The 23,635-nt window shown below is 41.1% G+C and overlaps 2 protein-coding genes across 2 annotated transcripts; one reads left to right on the forward strand and one right to left on the reverse strand.

Moving 5' to 3' along the window:
* On the forward strand, window positions 1-11,860 carry pmpcb (peptidase, mitochondrial processing subunit beta). Its single transcript, XM_033615020.2, has 13 exons — window positions 1-147; window positions 469-606; window positions 3,300-3,386; window positions 3,652-3,781; window positions 6,813-7,011; window positions 7,156-7,235; window positions 7,472-7,584; window positions 8,169-8,312; window positions 9,561-9,721; window positions 9,863-9,948; window positions 10,046-10,134; window positions 10,607-10,682; window positions 11,649-11,860. The coding sequence occupies exons 1-13, from the start codon at window positions 64-66 to the stop codon at window positions 11,711-11,713; spliced, it is 1,452 nt and encodes a 483-aa protein (XP_033470911.1). The 5' UTR covers window positions 1-63; the 3' UTR covers window positions 11,714-11,860.
* On the reverse strand, window positions 11,784-23,509 carry dnajc2 (DnaJ (Hsp40) homolog, subfamily C, member 2). Its single transcript, XM_033615019.2, has 16 exons — window positions 23,312-23,509; window positions 21,350-21,540; window positions 20,747-20,822; window positions 18,297-18,395; window positions 17,975-18,197; window positions 17,755-17,820; window positions 17,567-17,658; window positions 17,263-17,384; window positions 15,226-15,375; window positions 15,013-15,101; window positions 14,761-14,830; window positions 14,452-14,633; window positions 13,955-14,055; window positions 12,877-12,987; window positions 12,108-12,268; window positions 11,784-11,948 (listed from the first exon to the last, which is right to left on the reverse strand). Exons 1-16 carry the CDS (start codon window positions 23,364-23,366, stop codon window positions 11,880-11,882), a joined length of 1,857 nt encoding a protein of 618 aa, XP_033470910.1. The 5' UTR covers window positions 23,367-23,509; the 3' UTR covers window positions 11,784-11,879.
* Window positions 23,510-23,635: the final 126 nt, after the last annotated feature.

A 23,635-nucleotide genomic window follows, 5' to 3' on the forward strand; every position in this document is an offset into this window, starting at 1 on the left:
GACGGATGTAGCGTAAGATTGCGTCAGTGAAACGACACATGCGCAACGTGACGGATAAACAATATGGCGACGTCCCTACAGCGCCTCACGTCTGCCGGGCGATATCTTCTCCAAAGACACATACTGAAGACAAATTCTTTAAGCAGGGTAAGAAAATTGTGTTTACAGTGGTGTATTAAGACAAAACGCCATCGACAGTTATCAGAAAACCGTCTAACCAATGACAAACATCGCAACACGTCCTGTCAGTCTCAGTGTTTGCTAACAGTTACCGTTAGCTTATAGCTGCAACGTGCGCGGTTATTGTGAGGTAATTTCTAAAAGTAAATCTGACTTTTGGTTTGTGTAACACAGTACAATGACGGGGAATTGTCGCTAACAGGTGGCTGGTAACAGCTTACGTCACTGTCCTAAATTTGCAGTATCATCATGATCGGCTGTTAATTCCTGTGTGTCCTCCACCTGCAGCTCACAGCTGGACCTCACAGGCTCTTAGCTACTCAGGCTGCTCACCAGGTGGCTCTAAATGTTCCCGAGACCAAGGTGACCACTTTAGAGAATGGACTCCGGGTGGCCTCTGAGGACTCTGGGCTCACCACCTGCACAGTAGGTTAAAATCAATCTCTCTCTCTCTCTCTCTCTCTCTCTCTCTCTCTCTCTCTCTCTCTCTCTCTCTTTCTTTCTCTCTTTCTCTCTCTCTCTCACACACACACACACACACCGAGTGTTCACTTGGTCCAGTAGCGGTGTGGACTTGTATAAGTCAGATTACAGTTCTGCAAGTTCTGTATGCTGACTTGGACTCATATCAGTGTGAAATCACAAAGTTAACATTTTTAACTTGACTTGGACTTGAGTCTTTTGATTTGAAAATACTTGATACCTTCCCCCAGGCCCAAATATTAAAAAGAATGTTAAGGTTGGCAATGTTGTTTACCATATCAAAGTATTTTATTTACTGTTTTACTACTTTAACAATATACAACTTGACAAGACAGAAACATACAAATGTCATTCTGCTGTAGTGCTGGTTAACAGAGCTATATGCGATGATGGCACAATGTCTGCGCTACTTTTTTAAGATTAAGTTCAGTTGTACTTGTTCTAACAAACTTGTTTAGGAAATAAATAAAAATTTTAAAAAGCATTCAAGATTTTTGTAATTCATATATTATTACTATGTTGTTAAAATGGCATCACGTTTGGTGAACAGGACATTATGACTTGTTTAGGACTTTAAACTTTAAGTTTAGGACTTGGGACTTCACTCCGAACTTGTCAGTCTTGACTTGGGACTTGACTCAGGGCTTGAGTGCAACTAAGCCTCATCATACAAACAAACTACAATCTATAGGATAGTATTGTTAGCACCTTTAAGAAGTGGTAAGAAATAACTGGATTTCCAGTTGGTGATTCTTCCTCAATCAGTCACCTGTGTACAGCCCCAGTTCCAAAAAAAGTTTGGGCACTGTGTAAGTTGTATATAAAAATAGAATGCATTGATTTGTGAATCCTTTCTGATGTGTATTTAATTGAATGCAGTACAAAGATAATACGATTTAAACAGATAAACTTGTTGGTGTTTTTTTTCCATTTGTCTTTTTTTTTGTAAATATGCACTCATTTTGAATTTAATACCTGCCACACGTTCTAAAAAAGTTGGGACGGGAGCATGTTTGCCACTTTGTTACATTACCTTATTATAACAACACTCAGTAAATGTTTGGGAACTGAGGCCCCTACTGTTGAAGTTTTGACAGTGACATCCATGATATCCAAAAACAATTTGAAATGCAGACTCATCAGACCACAGCACACTCTTTCACTTTGTGTCAGTCCATCTCTGATGAGCTCAGGTCAAGAGAAGCGGGCAGTGTTTCTGGATGTTGTTGATATCTGGCTTTCACTTTGCATGGTAGAGTCTTAACTTTCATTTGTAGATTCAATGACAAACTGTGTTCACTGACAATGGTTTTCCAAAGTGTTGCTGAGCCCATGTAGTAATATCCTGTATACAGTAATGTTGCTTTCTAATGCAGTGCAGCCTGAGGGATTGAAGATCACGGCCATTCAATATTGGCTGCAGGGATTTCTGCAGATTCTCTGAATCTTTGATTATATTGTGGCTTATAGCTGATGAAATCCCTAAATTCCTGCAATTGTGTGCTGAGAAATGATGTTCTTAAACTGTTGGACTCTTTGCCAATGCAGTTTTTCAAAAAGTGAAGTGTAATTTAAGTAATTTATGTCGATTTGCAAGTGTCCGGAATATAAAATAATTCATTTATTAGAGAAGAAAAGAGCTCAGTTGCATTCAGCTGTTTATTTCATTCATTCATTTCATTGTGCATCACAGTGAACATGAAACATTGTCAGAGGGAGTCAGAACAAAAGTTGTAGCATGGACAACCTCAGGGCTACAAGTCTATTTACTAGGGATAGACCGATATGGATTTTTTAGTGCCGATGCCGATACCGATTTTTTTCCATCACCCTTAGCCGATGACCGATTATGGACTGCCGATTTTCTTGAGCCGATATTTGGGGCCGATACTGCTTTTGCTCAATTTACATCAAAAAAATTACACAATGATAACAAATATTACAGGTCTCAAGTTTAAAATAAGAAACATTTATTGAACAGTAAAAAAATACTAAAACAAGATGGAAAGTTGAGGTAGAACAGGTAGAATATTATTATTATTATTATTATTATTATTATTATTATACATTCAAATAAAAAAAAGAGTTAAGTGCTCTTAAATCTTCCAGTAATGTCTTTATAAAATAAACAAATATTTAAGCTGAAGCATAAATAAAACAACAACTACTGTACACAGTAGGATTCGCTGCATGTGAGCTGCAGGGTCTTCTGGCAACACAGAGCTGCCCTTGGATGCCTGTCTGTAAATCATGCCAGGGAAAAATAAATCCGCGAACCCACGCGCATATCGGCCGATGCTGATACAAGTAAAAAACTCAAATATCGACCCGATATATCGGCCGGCCGATGTATCGGTCTACCCTTACTATTTACAGAGGTGTGTGTGTGTGTGTGTGTGTGTGTGTATTTGATATCATGAGACATGTGATGTAATCTGTCCTCAGACAGTAGGTGTGTGTCAAGAAGATCTCCTCCAAATTAAGATTGCACATTTCCAGGGTTTATCCTAATGCCTAAATAAGAGTTTAGCTTTATAGATACAGAAGGTGGCCTCACTGCAGGTATTTGTCTGAAGTTGTAGCAGCAGAGAGTGTGTGGATATTAATCTGTGGATATTCATTATGACTTCTTTTAGGTGGGCCTCTGGATTGATGCAGGCAGTCGCTACGAGAATGAGAGAAATAATGGCACAGCACATTTCCTGGAACATATGGCATTTAAGGTGAGAGGATTTCAGTGCAGCAGATTTTACTCCTGCTAACTGGACTCACTGGTTTGCCTTCCACTCTTTATTTGCACATCTGCAGCTATCGTACAGACAGTTTACTTTAGACAATAACAACATGTTAGCAACATAGACACAATGTTTAGAGTAACATAATGCAAAACTAATAAATGTAATGTTTATGGCTCAGAAAAAGAAACAATATGGTACATGCAAAACAAATCCTAAGGTTGGTTCACCTGTGTGTGTATGTGTGTGACAGGGCACCAGGAAACGCTCCCAGTTGGATTTGGAGTTAGAGATCGAGAACATGGGGGCTCACCTGAATGCCTACACATCCAGAGAGCAAACTGTTTATTACGCCAAGGCTTTCTCTAAAGATCTTCCACGAGGTACAGTGCAGCTGAATGTTACAGTGAGATTAAGGTCACAGTGACGTGGTAATAACCATCAGGATGATTAAAGTGGTGATGATGATCGAAACATACATTTTATTGCATATCAGATTATATGATCACAGTGGCAGGGCTTCTTCCTGGTGTCACCATACACAGATGTTCAACTATTTGTAAGAGAGCATTCCATCATAGGTGAGGCAGGGAGACCAATTTGTACTGTGAAAGTTCCTTTAATTGAGCAGATTGCAACAAAGCCTCAATGTTGACATGTTAGGCTTTCAGTAAACAACATGTCTGTAGGTCATGGAGGAATCATAACATGTCTGCAGTCATGGCTGTAGAGTCAATTAATTTATTTGAGAATTGAGTATTTAAAGGTTATTAAAAAAAGTGATTACATGACAAAAGAATAAGTCACAGCTAAGTACAGCAAATTCAGACATATCAACTGGGAGTCATCAAAAGGCAATCTGGGAAATGTAGGAAATCACAGACTGAGGTTGATGATGTTAGTAAACCAAATAATAAATTATCGCACAATCAATATACTAACTGGAAGAGTTATGAAATTCTAAAATCTTACTTCCAGGCCTGGAAATGGTTTGGGATCAGCAGAATGTTATGGAAAAGTTTTGAATATACATTGTTTTGGCCGTTGTTTAAAGGGTGTTCATAAAATCCCCAAACTTGTCCAGCATTACGTGAAATGCATTCCTTGTCTTACCAATTAAAAATCTAGTGCTGAGCTGTGAGACCTTTGAAATGTCACTGGTATCACATGACACACATAGACCAGACTGACGTCACATCATCGCCAAGGTCGTGACTCCTTCAGGGGAAATAATATGCTGTCACATCCAGAGGAAACCTAGAAAAATGCTGAAAAGCTGTTATTCAGCAGGTTAACAGAGGCTCTCACACTGAGATTTGAGACTCATAAGATACTGAATATTCACAGTCAGCATGATAAAGCACTAAATAAAAATCAAATATACATATTGTATTGAATCACCAGGTATCATAATCCAGATATCTTAACATTTACAGATGTCCGGATAATCCATATCTGACCAATGTTTTGGGTCATTGATCCACTTGGATGGGTTAACAACTAAAGGGACAGCAGAGCAGATACTCACACACTAATGTAACAGACATTGTAATGAACAATTATTAAACTTGTCTTTCACGAGAAATAAAATCATTCAAACTTTTCAAAATTATATCCAAACACACGTCAAATTGTCTTGACATCCCACCACAAAAAAGGGGGCACTGCCCTGACATTTTGTGTCGTATCTGTATGTGTCAGTCTGGTGTTTTGGCAATGGGCATAATTATGCAGCAAGTTAACGGCAGGGATGTCTATTGAGCCAGTAAAATTAGCAAGTGCTATCAGTGTGCTAATCTGCAAATGCATGGGAAGTGCAGGGTTAACAGTGTATGGCTGTATCGCTTTATAGACCTACCATTTTTAAACTACTTAAATGGAGTAAAATATTAAGTAGTTAAGGAAAAGTTTTTATAATTCATTGGCAAAAACGTGTGGGAACCCTGATCACAGACTAACATATTTAATTTTATTATTTTTTTTAAGTTTTTGGTTTTTTGGGCATTTTAGCCTTTAATCAACAGGACAGACAAGTGTGAAGGGAGAGCAGGGCCGGACTAGGACAAAAATTCAGGCCGGGAGTCATACATCCACCCAGGCCACCCAATCCACACATTACATGCTCACACACGTGCACGTTCACACGGACACACGTATGGGCTAAGTAATCACCAAAGCTCATTATTCCAGAATGACAGTCACACAACAACTCTATTAAACACAACTTTAACAGCAACCCTACTCATAGTCCTTCTCTTGTGCCCCTCAATAAACCAGGACTCCTATATGAATGGTTATTATACTGAACTAAACAACATGATTGTATTATTTTGTCAGCAAATCATTTTGATGTCAGCTTATCATAATCAGTATGGCAACACCCATATTCAATGCAACAGTAAAACACGTAAAAATACAAGTCAGCAGCAACTTCAACTTATCTGATCTTATTTCAGTAACATTAGATAGATATTGAAAACTTTTGAACTTAGACAGATAAGAGTCCCCTAACTGTTTCAGCCTGCGCTGCTCTGTACAAAATGGAACCAAATATACCCGGGTTAATTTGGCTCTTATAGCTTATCATCAATCATTTATCTGGCCAGACCTTACGTTGAGAATAACCAGTTTTCTTACTATTCTATGTTAACTTACTTGTTGCAGCATCATCATTTGACGACGTCACGCTGCTGCTGTGGGCTGGGGGGGGCTCTGAACATATCTGTAAATTTATGACATTTGGCCGCCTCCTCCTCAGTGGCCTTTTTTTTTTAATCTCGCTCCCATTCAGCTACACCTTTCCTCTTTTTGCGGTCCATTGTAACGGCGCTGCTGAGCTGCAGAGCTCCTACTGCACAGTCTGCACACACAGGCACACACACCCTCTGCTCTCTGCTCCACCTGACTCTCCACAACCAAGCTGCTTTCAGTTTACAGGCGCACTGATTTGGGGACGGGCGCGGGCGGAAAGCAAAACAAACTAATCACGTCTTGAATCTACAAAAAAACCCAACCTTTTTGACCAATCTTTGTGACAAATGCTGACAAGCACCTATCATTTCTGACAGCGGGTGGGCTCTCTGCCAGCCGGCATGGCCACCTGCACTGCAGAGCGCACCTTAAAAAAAAAAAAAAAAAGAGAGGCAGGCCAGAGCAGACCACTTGTGGGCCAGGCCACAGGGGAACTCCCTGGTTCTCCCGTGGGCCAGTCCGGGCCTGAGGGAGAGAGAGAGGGGGATTGACATGCAGGCTATGGCCAAGGCTGGAGTCGAACCCGGGCCCCTGCGGCAACAGCCTGTACATGGGGCGCCTGCTCCATCCACTAAGCCACCGACGCCCCAGACTAACATATTTAATGACAAGAAATCATTGTTTCATTCATAAAATGTTGTTTCCTGTTGTCTTTGTCCCAAGCTGTGGAGATCCTGGCTGACATCATCCAGAACAGCACACTGGGTGAGGCAGAGATCGAGAGGGAGCGAGGGGTGATCCTCAGAGAGATGCAGGAAGTAGAGACCAATCTGCAGGAAGTGGTGTTTGATTACCTTCATGCTACTGCATACCAGTCCACAGCTCTGGGCAGGACCATCCTGGGCCCCACAGAGAACATCAAGTAAGAGCCAACATTCAGTTCAGATGCACAGCTGCTCTGATCTACAGAGTGTGTGTATCGGTTTCACGTGATTCTGCTTGCTGTAGAAATGTTGTCCTGGACATGTTTGTTTCCTGCTCGTCAGTCAGCTGTGTGTGATTGCAGGACGATCAACAGAGGAGACCTGGTGGAGTACATCACTACTCACTACAAAGGCCCCAGGATAGTGCTGGCTGCTGCTGGAGGTCAGAGCTCTTCATCTCCTCACCTGTGTGGCTGATACAGGCTTATATTTTTTAAAATGTTTTTTGGGAATGGTGAAACAATGATGAGTTTTTAGGTACTAATTAAAGTAAGTTGACACGGCTGTTGATTCTGCACCAGCCTTCCACCAAAGTCATGAATTCATATCAAAGTAAAATATGAGTTTGAGGTTGTTCAGACTTTCTGACCTTCTATTCTGTGATGTGTTTCTAATCAGGAGTTTCACAGGATGAGCTCATTGATTTGGCCAAGTATCATTTTGGAAAACTTCCTGGCAGATATAAAGGTGAAGCCCCAGCACTTCCTCTGTGCCACTTCACAGGAAGTGAGGTAAGGTGGACGTCTTCAGACTAATACATTATTATTGAGTTGTAGTTTTTTAACTTATTTAAGTTTTTCATTAAATCGTCCTACAGTACATGTTTTTTGTCATAATATTATTCTGATTATTTGGAGACATTATATTCCTTTATTGGATAGCACTAGCAGAGATACACAATCATTTTAAAGCTGTAGTTGGTGACTTTTTAAATAAATAAAATAAAAATAACTCACATTTGCTGAAACTGTCACTACATCCTGACAGTAGTACATGAGACAGATAATCTGTGAGAAAATAATATTCCTCTGCCTCCTTGTAGTGCTCCTAATGGCATTTGCAGTAATCCACTGCACATTAACGAAAACAACCAATCAGAGCTGAGGAGTCTCTTACGCAGTTGTCAGTTACCACCTGTAGTTTTAATCCTAAGCCCCTGTTTTTGATCCTAAAAGTGCCTTATTAATAAAATTTTAATGTTTATTATCATTGTCACGTATCAAAAAAAGATCATTTATGATCAACTGTTTATTTGAAAGAAAACAGGTAAGAATAGCTCAGCCTTAGTGATGGTGGAAAAATTATGTCTTTTCAGCACCGTGTGCGTGACGACAAGATGCCTCTGGCTCATATCGCCATTGCAGTGGAGGCGGTTGGATGGTCACACCCCGACACCATCCCCCTCATGGTGGCTAACACACTTATTGGGAACTGGGACCGCTCGTTTGGTGGTGGTGTGGTGAGTACACATGAAACGTCTCAGTCTAGTTGACTCGACTCTGGTTTGCTTCAGTTTGGATTTCTTACACCAAGCAGCACGAGACAACCGTAACTGATGTCACGTTTATCAGAATTTATTGAATTGTACAACTGTCCGAGGACGTGGGGCTTTTGTTTTTACAGCAATAGTAGACATGTCAAATGTTAGAATTCTGTCAGCCATACATAAACACAGACATTTGGTCAGCAACTGAGCAAACACTTCAGTTGCCTTTTAAATTGACTGTACTGTTATGATCACACAGAAGGATGTATAGTTTTCTGATCTTAAAGGTCCAGTCAGTGTGTAAGATTTAGGGGGATTTAGTTAACTGTTCAGGAGGTTTTTACAGGGAGCCGAATTATCTGCAGAAGTCTCCTCCTCTCCAAAACAAACAGAGCTGGTGATTTAAACCGGTAAAAACACTGAGTAAAGCAATTTCACATTACATATCAGTGTTTCTCTCACACTGTTTGGCACATCACAGATACCCTGCGAGCCCAGCTCTGGCTACTGTGTGATGATCAACTATTTTCTCTGATAACTTAATGTGTGCTCACCTTATTTCTGATCTAGAAATTATTAACTGTGAGCCAAATTATCCACAGAGGTCTCTTCCTCTTCAAAACAAACAGACCCGGCTCATACAGCTCATTCTAAGGCAACAAAAACATGATTCTTAATTTCAGGTGTTCATACACTCAAGAATACATACTTATTTCATTCAGTTTCTGCCAGTGTATTCCCCTAAATCCTACACATTGGACCTTTCATATGAAAAGGTTTGTTTTTAGAAACCATAAATTTATTTTTATTTGACAAAAACTGATTGTGAGAAAAATGTGTCGACCACTTGATGCGTCACAATCAAAGTATAATAGTTCCTTTGATAACAAAATGGAAAACTGTTTGTCTGATGATAAAATGTGTTGGCAGTTAAGTCAAGACCCCACTTTTTTTTTTGCTATGAAACTATGAAAAACAATTCCTAAAAATCATTTTGATCTATATCCTGTCAGGCTGTTTGTATTATGGTGTGGACTCCTTCCAACCTGGTTGACAGTCCTGCCACACAGAAATACGCAGTTTGTTCTCTATAATGGGAAAGTGAGGAATATTTCTAGTAGTGTATTTATAAACAGACACATACAAGGGGTCTGTATGTATTAATGAAGTGAAACACATCATATAATCGTCCCTGTTGGATCATTTCCTTTGTGAACCCAGAATCTGTCCAGTAAACTGGCTCAGATGGCCTGTCAGGGGAACCTATGCCACAGCTTCCAGTCCTTCAACACCTGCTACACAGACACAGGCCTGTGGGGGCTCTACATGGTGTGTGAGCCCGGCACCATCAGCGACATGATGCACTTCACTCAGATGGAATGGTGAGTCCACCATCAGATCAGATATACTGTAGAAATGGTCAAATGCTGAGTTTGTGTAGCTGCTGTCTGCCAACAAGTCTAAATATAAAACCTGAGATCACAACAGCTCCTGGTGTGATGATGAGTCTTGTTCCTTGTTAGGATGTCTCTTTGCACGAGTGTGACGGAGAGCGAGGTGGCACGGGCCAAAAATCTGCTCAAGACCAACATGCTCCTGCACCTCGACGGTGAGGCCGCATCACATCCAGCTGCACTGGTGATCAGAGAAACATAATGTAGCACTTTCCTTTAACTGACATCAGCTTGTTTATCTGCTGTGTCCAGGATCCACCCCGATCTGCGAGGACATCGGCAGACAGATGCTGTGTTACAGTCGCAGGATCCCTCTGCATGAGCTGGAGGCCAGAATTGATGTGAGTGGGTACAGTCAAATCTCACCCATTAAGAGGTTCCCTCAATTCCATCTCATTACAAAGCTTTCAGTGGAGGTCAAGCAGTCAGCTGTGGCATGTTTTGTCACTTTTCCAAATTATAATCATTAAAGGCTGATGTTTAACTCCTGATCTCAGGTATTGTTCCTCTGACAGACTGATGAATTACTATGGAGGCTAATAATCTGACAAAACATTTCAGAAATGAAACTGGAAGGTGTTGAATATGTATTGATGTCCTTTGTGCTGCACCTGGAGACATTAAAAACAACTTCAACCTTTCCATTAAGAGATTCTAAAATAATCTGCCTCTGATAAATCAGCTCGCCTTTCTCTCCTTAGCTGATGTCATTGGTTAATAGGTCAGAATGATGGTCACTGTTTATGCCCTGTACCACCACCCTAATGACTTTAAGAAACCATTACACTCAGTTTTTTTTCTGCTTCTCAACAGGCTATAGATGCTACAACCATTAAGGACGTGTGTACCAAGTATATCTACAACAAGGCTCCTGCCATCGCAGCAGTTGGTATGTAGTTTTTTTTCCTAATGGGTTTAGAGTAACGTGCATTAGTACAACGTATACACTCTGTAGTAGGCAGACCTGACAAATATGTAGTGGCTCATTGTCCCTGAGCTCATCAAGTCAGGACAGTTTAAAGGGAAGGTCCAGATTTTTTTGAAGTGGGCTTGTATGAGGTATGTATCAAAAGTCAGTGTACTACCTACAGTAGATGGCGGTTGGCTCGCCCCCAGTTTGGAGAAGCAGGCAGGAGTACCAACACATCAACTGAGCAGTGTCCTGCTGCGGATGGGGGCAGCAGCAAAACGTATTTTAGACACCTACAAGTTATTAATATTAGTTTAACTGCACACTATATTGAGGATATTTTCACAGCTTTACCTTTCCGTCAGACAGCCTTTTCCATTATGACACTGTTGTTACGTGTGCCCTCTTCAAGCCACCAGACGACTTTAACAAAGTAATTTTACATTGCAGAACACAGGAGCTGCTTGTCCACTACTGCCGTGGTCGGTTAGTTTGTGTGTGTGTGTTGTAGTGTGCCTTAAACTGTTATAAAGCATGGCTTTACCAAAATCACAAAGTAACATGAACTATGTGATCGAGGCAGTAGTAGACGAGCAGCTCCCATGTTCTACGTGGTAAAATTACTGTTTTTGTGGAAGGAGTCTGGTGGCTTTGAAGAGAGGTAAAGCTGTGAAATTCTAAATACAGTGTACACTTGAGCTGATTCTGATTTTTTAGGTGGGCCTTTGTCCATAATAACATTGTACTACCCAAAGTAATTGCTGAAATTTGGGAACACAAACATTCAGCAAGAAACATGATCACAATGAGTACAGTGTTATTATAACCAGCATAAACAATGTTAACAGCGACAGGAATAAACCCCACATTGTGATTACCTGTAGTTTTCCTTTACAAGCAGTGCAGTACAGTTGTGATGACATTAAAAACCTGTTTTTCTCTCAGGTCCAATTGAACAGCTGCCAGACTACAACCAGATCCGCAGTGGAATGTTCTGGATGAGAACCTGAGCAGACCGGCTCTGGGGACAAGTTACCCGTCAACTGTACAGCATACAAACACACACAGTATTTAAGTATCTTCTGTAGTATTTTTTCCTCCTTTAATTTTTATTATAAAATAAAGACCAACACAATAATGTTAAAATAACACAGATACTATTCTTTGTGGCTCTTGTCATTTTTTACTCTTGCTTGCAACTTGTTCCTGTGCAGCTTTCTTGGCTTTAACCATCTCCACCAGTTCCTGTCAGAGAAACAGAGGAAATGTCAGAGCAGCTTTGATGTTTTAGAGGTGGTTTAAATGCACTGCACCAACAGATGATTCTAATATTTAGTCTGCCCTCGTTAGTGTAAATGTAGTGGACAAAATATTAGAGAATTCCGCGACAGACGCTCATCTTACCTTGTACCTCTTCATACAATCTTTCTTGCTTCGTCCAGGGACAGCAGCAGCGATCTTCTCCCACCGCTCAGGTGTGCTCACTGGATAGGTCTTCAGGGCTTGTTCCAGAAGCTTCTGCTCCTCGGTGGTCCAGGAGGCGGCGTTACCGTCACCACCAGTGGCTGAGGGACGAGACACAGAGGCTCAAAATGGCACTTTTACACAGAATATTTTGCTTAAACATTTCCTCAATATGAATTCCTTGAGCAACTGTTTGTAGAGCGAACAAATTAACTATTCACAGCGACTACGTTCACATGCACACCTATATTCCAGGACCAACTTGATGAGGGCATAAGTAAAAAGCCACTGCATCACTGACAGAGTCACACCTTTATTCCGCCATTATAAGCATCTTACAGTAAGATGTGGGATATGCTGGTATTATTTGGATTTTAAAAGCATTCTTTGCTTCTTAGTTGGGGTTTTTAACAGCAGTTTACAACACACAGCCTCTTTACGTATGTAAAGAAACAGCTCCAGCTGTTCGACATTTCCATATACTGACATGATAAAGGACATGTTAATGCATGTCAATTGATGTATGCGTGGCTGCATGTAAATGCAAGTATTAGTGGAATGTTGACTTTCATTAGCGCTGTAAATAGCTTAGTAGGAATATTGCCTTTTTTGGAATAAGAGTTACCTGTCTTGAACTGGTGTGTTTTTAGCCTGGAGCATATTTTCATACTGTTTCAGAGATACCCAGCAGCTGTACAGACACACTCACCATCAAATCTCTCTGAGGGCACAGCATTGTCGATGGTGGGCGCTACAGAACCATGTTCCTTCTTGAACTTTTCAAAGGCTTTTCTGTTGATCTCATCCTTCTGCACTGGATCTGTGGAGATGACATTCACACAACACAACTGATGAACATTTTAGCTAATTAAAATCATCCAAAACAGCATGGCAAATAGTATTCTGATCAAAATTAAAAGTTAATATAATAATGATAATGTATATAATGTAGTTTTCCAAAAAAAAAAACAGTCTGCAATATTGGGTCAGCTTTATCTAGTCCGAGCAGAGACTTGTGTATTGTACCCCAACGTGTTCAGAAAATTAAAGAACTCTCTGACTGGCATTTTAGAATTCAGCCTGTCACCCAGTTTTCTGTTGACTTGCAGGATTGGGGGACACTCATTGCAGTTCAGACATACATGAACTGTTTTATCAACTAATAAGTGAAGCTCAGTACAAGAGAACTTACACTTTGTTCTGCATTCCATTAAATAGCCAACCTACAAGTCAATTAGCAGTAGTGTATTTAAAATAACATCATCTAGTTTGATTTCAGTCCTGAAATCCATCAGCCACTGTCTGATGACAATAAAGCTTCTGCTCTGGAGGTGAGAGCCAATAGTTTGGGCTGTACCGGAGTCAGCAGTGGATATCCAGACCAAGACTTCCTCTTCTGTGCACCAGTAATTTCAGTTAATCTCTATAAACACATATCAGCATATGAATGCCATGTTTTTAAAAAGCTAATTTAAAGCTGAATGGTTGTCAGACAATTGCTGATGTGTTTCACCTCTTCACCTCTCTACAGACTGTTTATCTGCTGTTTAAACGTGATTGGTCAGTACTACTCAGACTACAAATGGAAACCAGATCACTTCCGACACCAAAATCTTTCCCTGTTGTCTACAGACTGCACACACATACAGAATCTGTTCATGGAAATACTGTTCATTTGAACATGACTGTTGCACAACTTAAGGGAACAGAAGCAGTAATGCTAAAAGGTGCTGAAGCTAGTTTGCAGCAGGTTATGCAAATCATATTTTCTTCATATCTGAACTCACCTAGCCGTTGTAGATTCTTGGCTTTGTTGATGACGTCTTTGGCCGTCCTCTTCATGCCACTGGAGGAGTGGAGGTTCATATAGTTGGCAATAACTTCCCATCTGGACGGGAAAAAAAACAATTACATTTGACTTCTTCTTTTAATATCCATCTGCCAAACACACTGCAAAGCAGGGCTGCATATTAAAGATTAATTCATTCATTATCCATAACTGCTTATCCTATTAAGGGTCGTGGGGGGGGCTGGAGCCTATCCCAGCTGACACTGGGCGAGAGGCGGGGTACACCCTGGACAGGTCGCCAGACTATCACAGGGCTGACATTTGAATTAGCAGAAAGATCGATTTTAACCAAACCAAGCACTTCTAATTTCTTAACAAACATGTAGGTACATATTTGTAAACATGTTTACCTGTCTAAATACTGCGCCTGAACACATGCTGTGTGGACACAGGTGGAGCACTGAAGCTGCTGTAGCAAACACAGTGAGTGTGTACCTGGCGTTGGTCCCAGCAGGGAACAGGTTGACAGCTTTGATGAGCAGCTGGAGGTCCTCCTCGTTCCAGCCCTTCCCCCCTGCTCCTCCTCCTCCGCTGGCCTGCTCAGCACTGCGAGCCGCCTGCCTCATCTGGACCTCAGCCTCCTTCTCCCTCTGCAGCTGGGCGTTCACCTCCTGCACCTGAGGGGAGGGACACCAACATGTTTGTAGGACATCATCGACTAACACGCATTCTCCTGGTGGTCTCTGCCGTCTATCTCCTCTGAAATGCCACAAAAAATCTTTAAAAACAAAAGTGCCTTTTTACCTGCTTCTCCACGGCTGCCTTACTGTCCTCTTTTGATCCTGACGCCAGGACCTCATTCAGGGACTGCAGACTGGAAACACACAAGCACCATAAAACACTATTATACATCTCCTCAGGGCTGTTTCCTGAGAGCATTGTAAGGCAGGGATGATCTCAGCTTATATAATGACAACAGGACTAGGATCATCTTAGATTGAATGTGCCCAAGAGCATTAAAATTCATCCAAGCAACGATCCTGTAGTTGACTGTACCTCGTCAGCTCCAGACGATCACAGAGCTTCTCCACTTCCTCCATCATTTTCACACTGTCAGCTTCATTGTCAGCAAAATAATTCCAGTTCTGAGGAGTGAGCAAAGACGTGGAGACAGAAAAACACTGATATAAGCTCTATGACTGATGCAGCTCTCAAGTGTCAGAGGTACTTGAGGTTTGAGACTATCAAAGAGCTTGGATGAAGATGAACCTTGCAGGTAGTCCTGAGTTTCTGCCTCTCCTTCTTGATGGCCTTCTTCTGGATCTCCTTCTCTTTCTTGGCCTGCTGGGCTGCCTGCTTGGCCTCCTCTTCCTCCTTCTCCCTTGCCAAACGAGCTGCCTCCAGCTCAGCCTGCCGGGCCTGTAAAACACAGGAGACCGGCTGCTGAGTTTTTGCCAAACTGACGACATCATTTCAAAAGCAAACTTAAGTCACCATAATCGAACCTCTGACCTATCAGGGGCATGACGTCTGTAGTTGACGGTAGGTTAGGCAGGTTATAGCAGCTGTTAAAGACCGTTTACACTGCTGACATTTTAACAACCTTAGTGACGACTTCATTCTTTTTAGGTGTATTTCTATTAGCTACATGTCCAAAAAAGATCATACAGGGTGAAATATTATATCGGCTACCTTGAGGTATCTCCATTTGTATGCTCTTCAGACACTTTTACATTTCTTACAGCCTGTCAGGTATATCACAGTTAGAGCCAAATCAACAGGGAATGTATTTACTACACTTTTACACACACAAGTTCACAACACACATCACATTGCAGTGACATCAAGAGGATCTTCGGCTTTTCATTCCCAAAAGGGGCGTGGCCTAGACGTTTTGACCTCTTTACTGTGGCTCCACCCCCCGCTACTGCACAGATGGCAGTGGCACTATCCTAGATATTCTGGCTCAACTGTTTTACAATATGAGTGTACGTTCACACCAACAGCGACCAGAGTGGAAGTCATTCATTTTCAATGAGAGCCCGGCGACTTGGGCAACCTGGTTGTCAGCCAAAGCGACCAGAGCGGGTCCAGGGGAGAGTTAAAACTCGTTTAACATTATGGTAATGAGCTCTGACGCAGTTCGGTGGCTACCGGTCGGAATGCTGACGTGCTTCGATGAAGCGGGTCCCAGAGAACAAGCCATGTAACTTTGAATCCTACAGCACACTTGTTCCCAGAGTGGATATCGAGAAGTTTATTACTTGCGTTCTACCCACTCAGTCATAATGTGTCGCTGTTCGGTTACAGAGACCAAAATAAAAAGAAAGAGGCGTGGGACCGCGTCGCAGAGGTAGTTGGTTGGTCTGGTGAGTTATAAAGTGTGTAATGTTAGTAATAGAGGAGAGAATAGCAGGCTAATGTTGGGACGTAGCATGCAAGTCTTCCTTGCTTGGTTTGAATGGGATGACATACGTTTTCTGTTTTCATTGACCAAACATAACTTTCTGTAGGCCAACTATGAGCTTTTTGACTGGACAACAGCAACTACGCTGCTTTCACGCCAGCAGTTCGCTTTGTGGCTCCTTTAAATTGACAAGCACGATCGAACGTTCACTGATTCACGTGATGAGCGACTAGAGCGACCAAAGCTGCCACAAATATTTTTGACAATCATGCTTCTTGGGCGTCCATGACAGACTTTACCTCTTTGGAAGTTTCTGGTGTGAACGTACAGTAAGTGGAGACGTCTTGTCCATGTTTATACACAGTCTATCGTGTGTGTCCACAGCCTATCTTTTTCCTCTGTGCGATACAGCTCCTTTGTTCCAAAAATTATTAAAAACTGAACCACACTGTTGCACTTGGTGACATGTTCCTTCATTACAATGACACACACTGTAATTTATTTGACTCAGTCCCACATACACCGTCCTGCTGCCCCAAATACTCAGTAGAGCACCAAATGTGGACTAATCCGCCGCTGAAAATAGTCCCCAACAAATAAACTACTTCCTCCTGTTTGAGTAACGTTTGCTAATAACTATAGTTTCAGGAAATTATTAAACCTTTTTTAAATGAAATTATATACTTCTCATGCTACAGTGTGTCTTAGTTGACAGATGCCAACAACAGCAGCGTCCATATGCCATGACCACAGCAAGAGCCCTTGAATTTGGAGACTTTTAAAATTTTATTCTGTCACCATCAGATTGAAAGGTAAAGATGGTGCTTACCGAGTTACCCACCACAGACATAGAGAATGGTCATGATGTTGTGTTTAGAATGACTGTAAATGAGACTTACTCGCTCCTTCTCCTCCTGCTCTCTCTTCTTGGCTTCAGCTTTGGCCTTCTTCTCTGACTCCTTCCTGGCTTTTTCTTCTTCTTTGAATTTCTTTATTCTAGGGTCACAGCTGTAGGCAGTATCTGCAGTGAGGCAATACAACACATCAGTCTCACTGATATTCAGCAGAGGGTTCCTGGACCATGCACCATATTATAGACTGTTTCATAAAATGAACATTGTTTTTATTCCTACATATTTAACAGCCTAATGTATCTTTATGATATTTCTAATGGCAGTGTGTGCTGGCTCTGAGAGACTGTACCAACTAGTGTTCGTATTCTGTTCATCTCCTCCTTCTTCCTCTGAGCTCTGGAAGCTCGATTCTGCTTTTCAATCCATCTCCTCTCATCTCGGCTGCGACACAAACATGTCAGTCAGATACTGAAGTTACAACAGCGGATCTGAAATGTGTTTCAGTACAATGGACTGCTGTCACACACACTAGCTTACCATTCAGCCTTTTCTTTTTCCTCTTCGTCCAGGTATGAGAATTCCCTCCACGAATCAAAGTTGTACCTTTAACAGTGAGTAACATACACATTAAAACACTTTCTTCTCCACTTTGCTAAATGCTTTTTTTTCTGTTCTGACACCAAATGATCACTCAAATTCTTCTAATCAAATTCATTTCTCACCAGGGAGCAGCAAAAAAAAAAACTCCCCCACTTACCAAAAAGAGTAAAAATTATCGACTTCCTCAAAAGAGGAGTCCATGGTTCCAAGTTTGGGTACGTGCTTTTTGGTAGACCATCTGGCGTTTCTCTCGAAAACTGGAGCAAACACCTCTGTAAAGTTTTCTTTGCCTTCGCTCTTTGAAGGCACGGTGTTGTCAAAGGTTGGATCGACACTGTCGAAGGCTCTCCTCTTCACAGGGTCAGACAGGATTTCTATAGCTGAGGTCCGAACGATGACAGAGGAAACGATGAGTCAGTTCAGGGCCCTCCAGCAATAACACATTAGTGCTGATATGAATACGAGACAGTGTTATATACCTTTAGTTATACAGGTGAAGTAGTCGTTGTCTCCCTCTACAATCTGCTCTCCTGCAGCTTTCCTCTTGTCAGGATGGTGCTTCAACACAATCAATTTGTCTGTTGAGAAACGGCAGGGAGCGTGATCACAATAAGTCATTTCCACCAACTAGAGAAATGAATCATAAAGGAATAGTTCATGTTTTTTTAAAATGGGGTTGTAAGAGTTCTTATTAGGAGGTAGACCGATAGTGGATTTTTATAGGCTGATAAAAGGAAAGAACTAAATACCAAAATAAATATAGAAATCTGGAACTGAGCATCAAACTACCTTCTTCATTCTCAGGGTACATAATGGTATTACCTTGACTTCATGTATGGAGCCTCCATGAAAAACAGTATTGGAGAAAGGCAGTATTTTCATTACATGTTTTTGAAATATGCATTTTAATTACTTTGAAGTATTTTGTAATTGGTATTTGACAGCGCTGGGGAAAAAAAAAAAAAATCGCATGTAATTTTACACAACATACTTTGAAGTTGAATAATTTGGGATTTTCAAAATATTTAAAATATGTTCTCTATGATTCATTAAACATAAAAAAACAAGGTCAAAACCTAGTATATAAGTAGTAGGAAAGATTTAAGCAGCGTGTCACAAAGCTTGTGCAATCATGTTTTCATCATCTTAGAAATATTTCTAAAATACCATCCAGTTTCATTTTTAAAAAACAGACACTTTTACATGCCTTCATCTCCTCACGCCTGTTTTACTGCAACAGCCTCGTGTCTTGCCTGAATCAAAAATCTATTATTCGACTCCAGACTGAACAAAATTCAGCTGCCAGGATTTTAACCAGAACCAAGAGACGTGATAACATCACTCCAGTTTTAGCCTCTTCACACTGGCTTCCAGTATATGTTAAAATAGATTTAAAGATTTTACAGATTACTTTTAAGGCTCTTCATGGTCTCTCCCAGCTTAATATCACCAACCTCTTAGTACCAAACACACCAGAATGTACTTTGAGGTCCTCAGGCAGAGGTCTTTTGTCTGTTCCAGAGGTCTAGCTGAAAACTAAAGGGGACAGAGTGTTTGCTGTCAGGGCCCCGAGGCTCTGAAACAATCTGCCCGAGGAAATCAGGTCGGCCGAGTCAGTGATCTCTTTTAAGTCCCTTCTAAAAACAGTTTTATCGGAGAGTCTTTCCTCACTTTACTTGAGTTTTGAGTTCATTTAAACTGTCTTTTATTTCCTCAGTTTTTGTATACTAGTGTTTTTTTTTTATCAGGTCTTTTAAAAGTTGTTAATTTCATGTCTTGTCTACTTTAACTATTGACATGTAAAGCACTCTGTAACTCTGTTTTCTTTATCAATAAAGATTATTATTATATAACTGGACCATGTCCGACTTCATCCCGACTTGCTCTGACGTATTACAAAAGTGGATGGCGATAAAACCATGAGAGCGAGGCGGCCGCAGTTTTTAGAGCCAGGCGCTGCAGTTGCTCTCCACCGACTGCACCGCCTGGCTCTCACCTGATCTAACAGCTGATTGGTTCAGATGTCGACTCAACAATATGACGTTTTAGAAAAACTATTCATTTTTGTGGATTTTTAGAGATTAAGATTGTATTTGTCTGACCTGAAGGTTTATTGTGTGAACAGAAAACATGTTGTGTGACTGATGGTGAAGTTTAGTCACCAGAGACTAAATACATTCATCATAAACTACACAGAGTCCACTGTATATTGACACTGGACTTTGATAATTATTGAAGTATTTAGCAACACAGAGACTTGTGGTGAGTGTGGATGTGAGGATTCTTAAAATAACATCAGATGTGAAGCCCTGACTGTATCTGACTGAGCCTTAATGAAAGCTGTTGTCTTGTATTTTTTTTCCTCTGAAAATATTAACCTTATAGTCAAACACAGTTTATTCAGCCTGTGTAGTTGAGGGGACAGGTCAAACTGATATGATGCTGATTTACAGGAGAATTCATATCAAACGGAGGATAAACCATGAACATAAACTAAAGATCACCTGTAAAGCATTTTGATAAATTAATCTATCATAATTAAAACAACTGGAGACTGAAAACAAACTGATATATGGGTCTGATCACTTTTTTAATGAATTGACATCATTCCAGACAGGATGTTACTGTGTCTGTGACTTCCTGTACGGACTGAATGCTGCTGGAAACTGTCCTACTTCACCGCGGCTTTTTGTCACCGCCCCCCGCTGCAGCCGCCTGCTCTCGTCTACTTTCCAGGCAAGGCGCAGTTCATCTCGAACGAGCCTAATATCAGGCTTCGAAGCCAATTTCACACAGTGGCCTAACGTGGAATTACACCTGCCTGTCACATGGTGCCATGGGGCCAAAAAGACTTTTCCCCCTTTTCCCTTGAAAAAAAAAAAAAAATCAGAACTAACCCTTTAAGAGCAGGAGGAAGAAATATACTCACGGGCGGCTTTGATCTGTTTCTGTGTGGCTTTGTATCTCAAGTGTGGGAGCCCGAGGACAGCATAGTGATCTTGATTCTGACAAACAAGTAAGTAAAGAGTTCAAATAACAAGCTGATGTTCACAACCATATATTAGATTTTTAGAAATCTTTAAATAAACTCTACTAAATATGAAGGGTTACTACAACTACTGCGAACATATGTGTCCAGCTCAAGAAATACATATACTGAATAAATATCACAAAAAAGTGGTACAAGACTTTTGGGCTGCAACTAATGATTATTTTCATGATTTATTTATAATTTTTTTTGGTCTATAGAATGTCAGGAAATAGCAAGAAATATCCACCACAGTCTCCCAGAACCGACTGTGTCCCCTTCAGATGCCTTCAATCCAACCATCAGTTCAGAACCCACTAAATTTGAGAAGCTGGAACCACAGAGTTGTGCTAATTTAGTTTTTAAAAAATGACTTAAGTGATAAACAAATAAATTATAATAGTTGATAAATTTTCTGTCAATCACCAAATTGATTAATCATGTCAGCTCTACATGCAGGCATCCAAACAGCTTACAGTCTAAGATAATATTCTGATCTGATACCTTCCAGTCTTTGGGGTCAAGTGTTCGGAGCATCGGGTACTCCTCCAGCTGAAACTCCTCATCCTCTGACTCCTCTGAGGACTCCTCTTCCTCCTCCAGCTCCTGGAAGGAGGCAGATGGATTCCTGTTCCTCCTCTTCACGTAGGCCTCGAACCATCGACCTACAGGCTCCACCTGGATCTGCACAGATGCTGAGAGGAGACAGAGAGGTGAGAAGACCTGCAATTCTGATATTAATATGGGACTATTTCTTTTTAGATAAATACATAAGGATCCCGTAAAAAGACAGTTCCCCCCAAAATCAAAAACACATATTTTTCCTCTTCATGTAGTGCTATTTATTGAACTACACCCACTAACTGTATCCCCATTCAGAAGGAAGCGTGCATCTACTGCTAGTTAACTTAGCACCAATGAGCTAGCTAATGTCACATCTCAGCCAAGGAGGACACCATCAATAGCCATGTTTCCATCAGCCTGTTTAGATGCGCATCTAGAAGTATCGCATCGGAAAATTTCGATGGAAACGCCAAAATTTGAATTAAAATCCCCTGATTCGCACAAACTAAAATATGTTCGCTTTAGCCGGGTTTTGGTTGATTTGAAAAAATGCTGATTTGCAAAACGGGGGATGGAAACAGTTATGTTCGAATTAAGTCTGAGGTCGCAGCGCACCTCTCTCCATGGTGATATCCACACTCTGGGTCGGGAAGGCGGTAATGCATTTACAAGCTGGTTGCCAACCGCCAGAAAACGTAGAAGAAGAATACGAGACTTGTTTTGTTTCCGGTTCTGCGGAAAACTTGCGCGAGTTCGTAGTTTTCACCAAAGTCCATACATTTAATGGAAACACACAGGATTCGTATTTCTTTTAATGCGCATTTCCCAATGATTCAAATCACTTTTGGATGGAAACATAGCTAATGTTTACAGCTCGCGTTGTCACAAGCATGAGCCTCCATGGGCAGATGCACGCTTCCTTCTGCACCGTGACACGGTTGTTGGGTGTGGCTTAGTAGAAAGAAAATAGTTCCTACATGAAACTGTTCACAGCAAGGTCTTAGATTATCTTGAGTAACTGGGTCGTGATTTCTGGAAACAGACATTGGTGTAGAGTTTTTCAAATGTATTTTCTTGGCACTCCGAGCGGCACAAACAGAGTCACATTTAGTTCCATTATACTGAAGAGAGGGCAGACATCTCTATGGCTGATATCTCCAACACTCTGCAACTCACACCAAAACAATCTAGACTGGTAAATAACACTACAGGTAAGAGGAAAAATCTATCCCTTGTCATTTAAAGAATTGAGACTGAGATACGTATTGAGTGAGACATTTCACAGTTGAAATATAAAACCAATATGTACTATATTTTCAGAAAATATGATTGTATCTCCATTTCCAAGAAAAAGCACCTTGCTGAATTTACACTGTAAAGTGTCACTGTGGAGTTGGACGTTTAATTCTTCCTTTTAAAGGAAAAACTACAGTTATTTTTGTCCTCACTGAAAATGGTGTCAGGTGAGACTATCTGAAGGTACAACAACAGGTGTCCAGACATTATGTAACAGACCGGTAATTAATGGCTGACATGCAGACACATAAAAGTAGGCGAAATGTTAAACAAGTGAAAGTGTGTTAAATATCAAGAGCTGCCAAGTAGCAAGTGTTCAGCTAATGCCAAGTGCTCCAATAAATCACAGCAGCAAGTGGACCCCAGAGTGGGCAGCAGCTCGGTTACATTATGAAACACAGAAAATTAAACCGTTGGAATAAACCGAGAAACAGCACAAGTTAATAACAATAAAGGGACTCTTACAATCTCTCTATTAGCTGACAATTAGCTAAGTCCTTACTGTCTGCTTTTTAGCTGCGTGCTAACCAGTATAGCAACAGTCTTCAGATATATAACATTGGTAGCTTAGCTAGCTACATTCCTGTAGCCGCCTTCACTGCTTACCGGCAGCGGCTGCAAAGACAACCGTCTCGTCGCCGTCCAGCGCTTCTAACAACATCTTAGAAGACTGGGCTACACGAACATTCAGGTGCCGAAATTATCAAGTGAAAGCTTTCTCAAGTGCTGAAGTTTGTGGCCCGCTCATTAACACACCACATGGGCCTCCCTGTCCAAGTGCCGACCGAAAACGAGCTGCGCTGTCACGCCGTTAACGCCTCCGTGTTGTGACTATGGTTCCTCACTATTGCAGTTCCGCAAAAAGCGTATCGTGAAGCAGCGCCTTTTCGCTGAAAACCCCCTGATATTAATTAGAAGTGTATCAAATTA

The sequence above is a fragment of the Epinephelus lanceolatus genome, chromosome 23 (genome assembly GCF_041903045.1).
Source record: "Epinephelus lanceolatus isolate andai-2023 chromosome 23, ASM4190304v1, whole genome shotgun sequence".
Classification (NCBI taxonomy): domain Eukaryota; kingdom Metazoa; phylum Chordata; class Actinopteri; order Perciformes; family Serranidae; genus Epinephelus; species Epinephelus lanceolatus.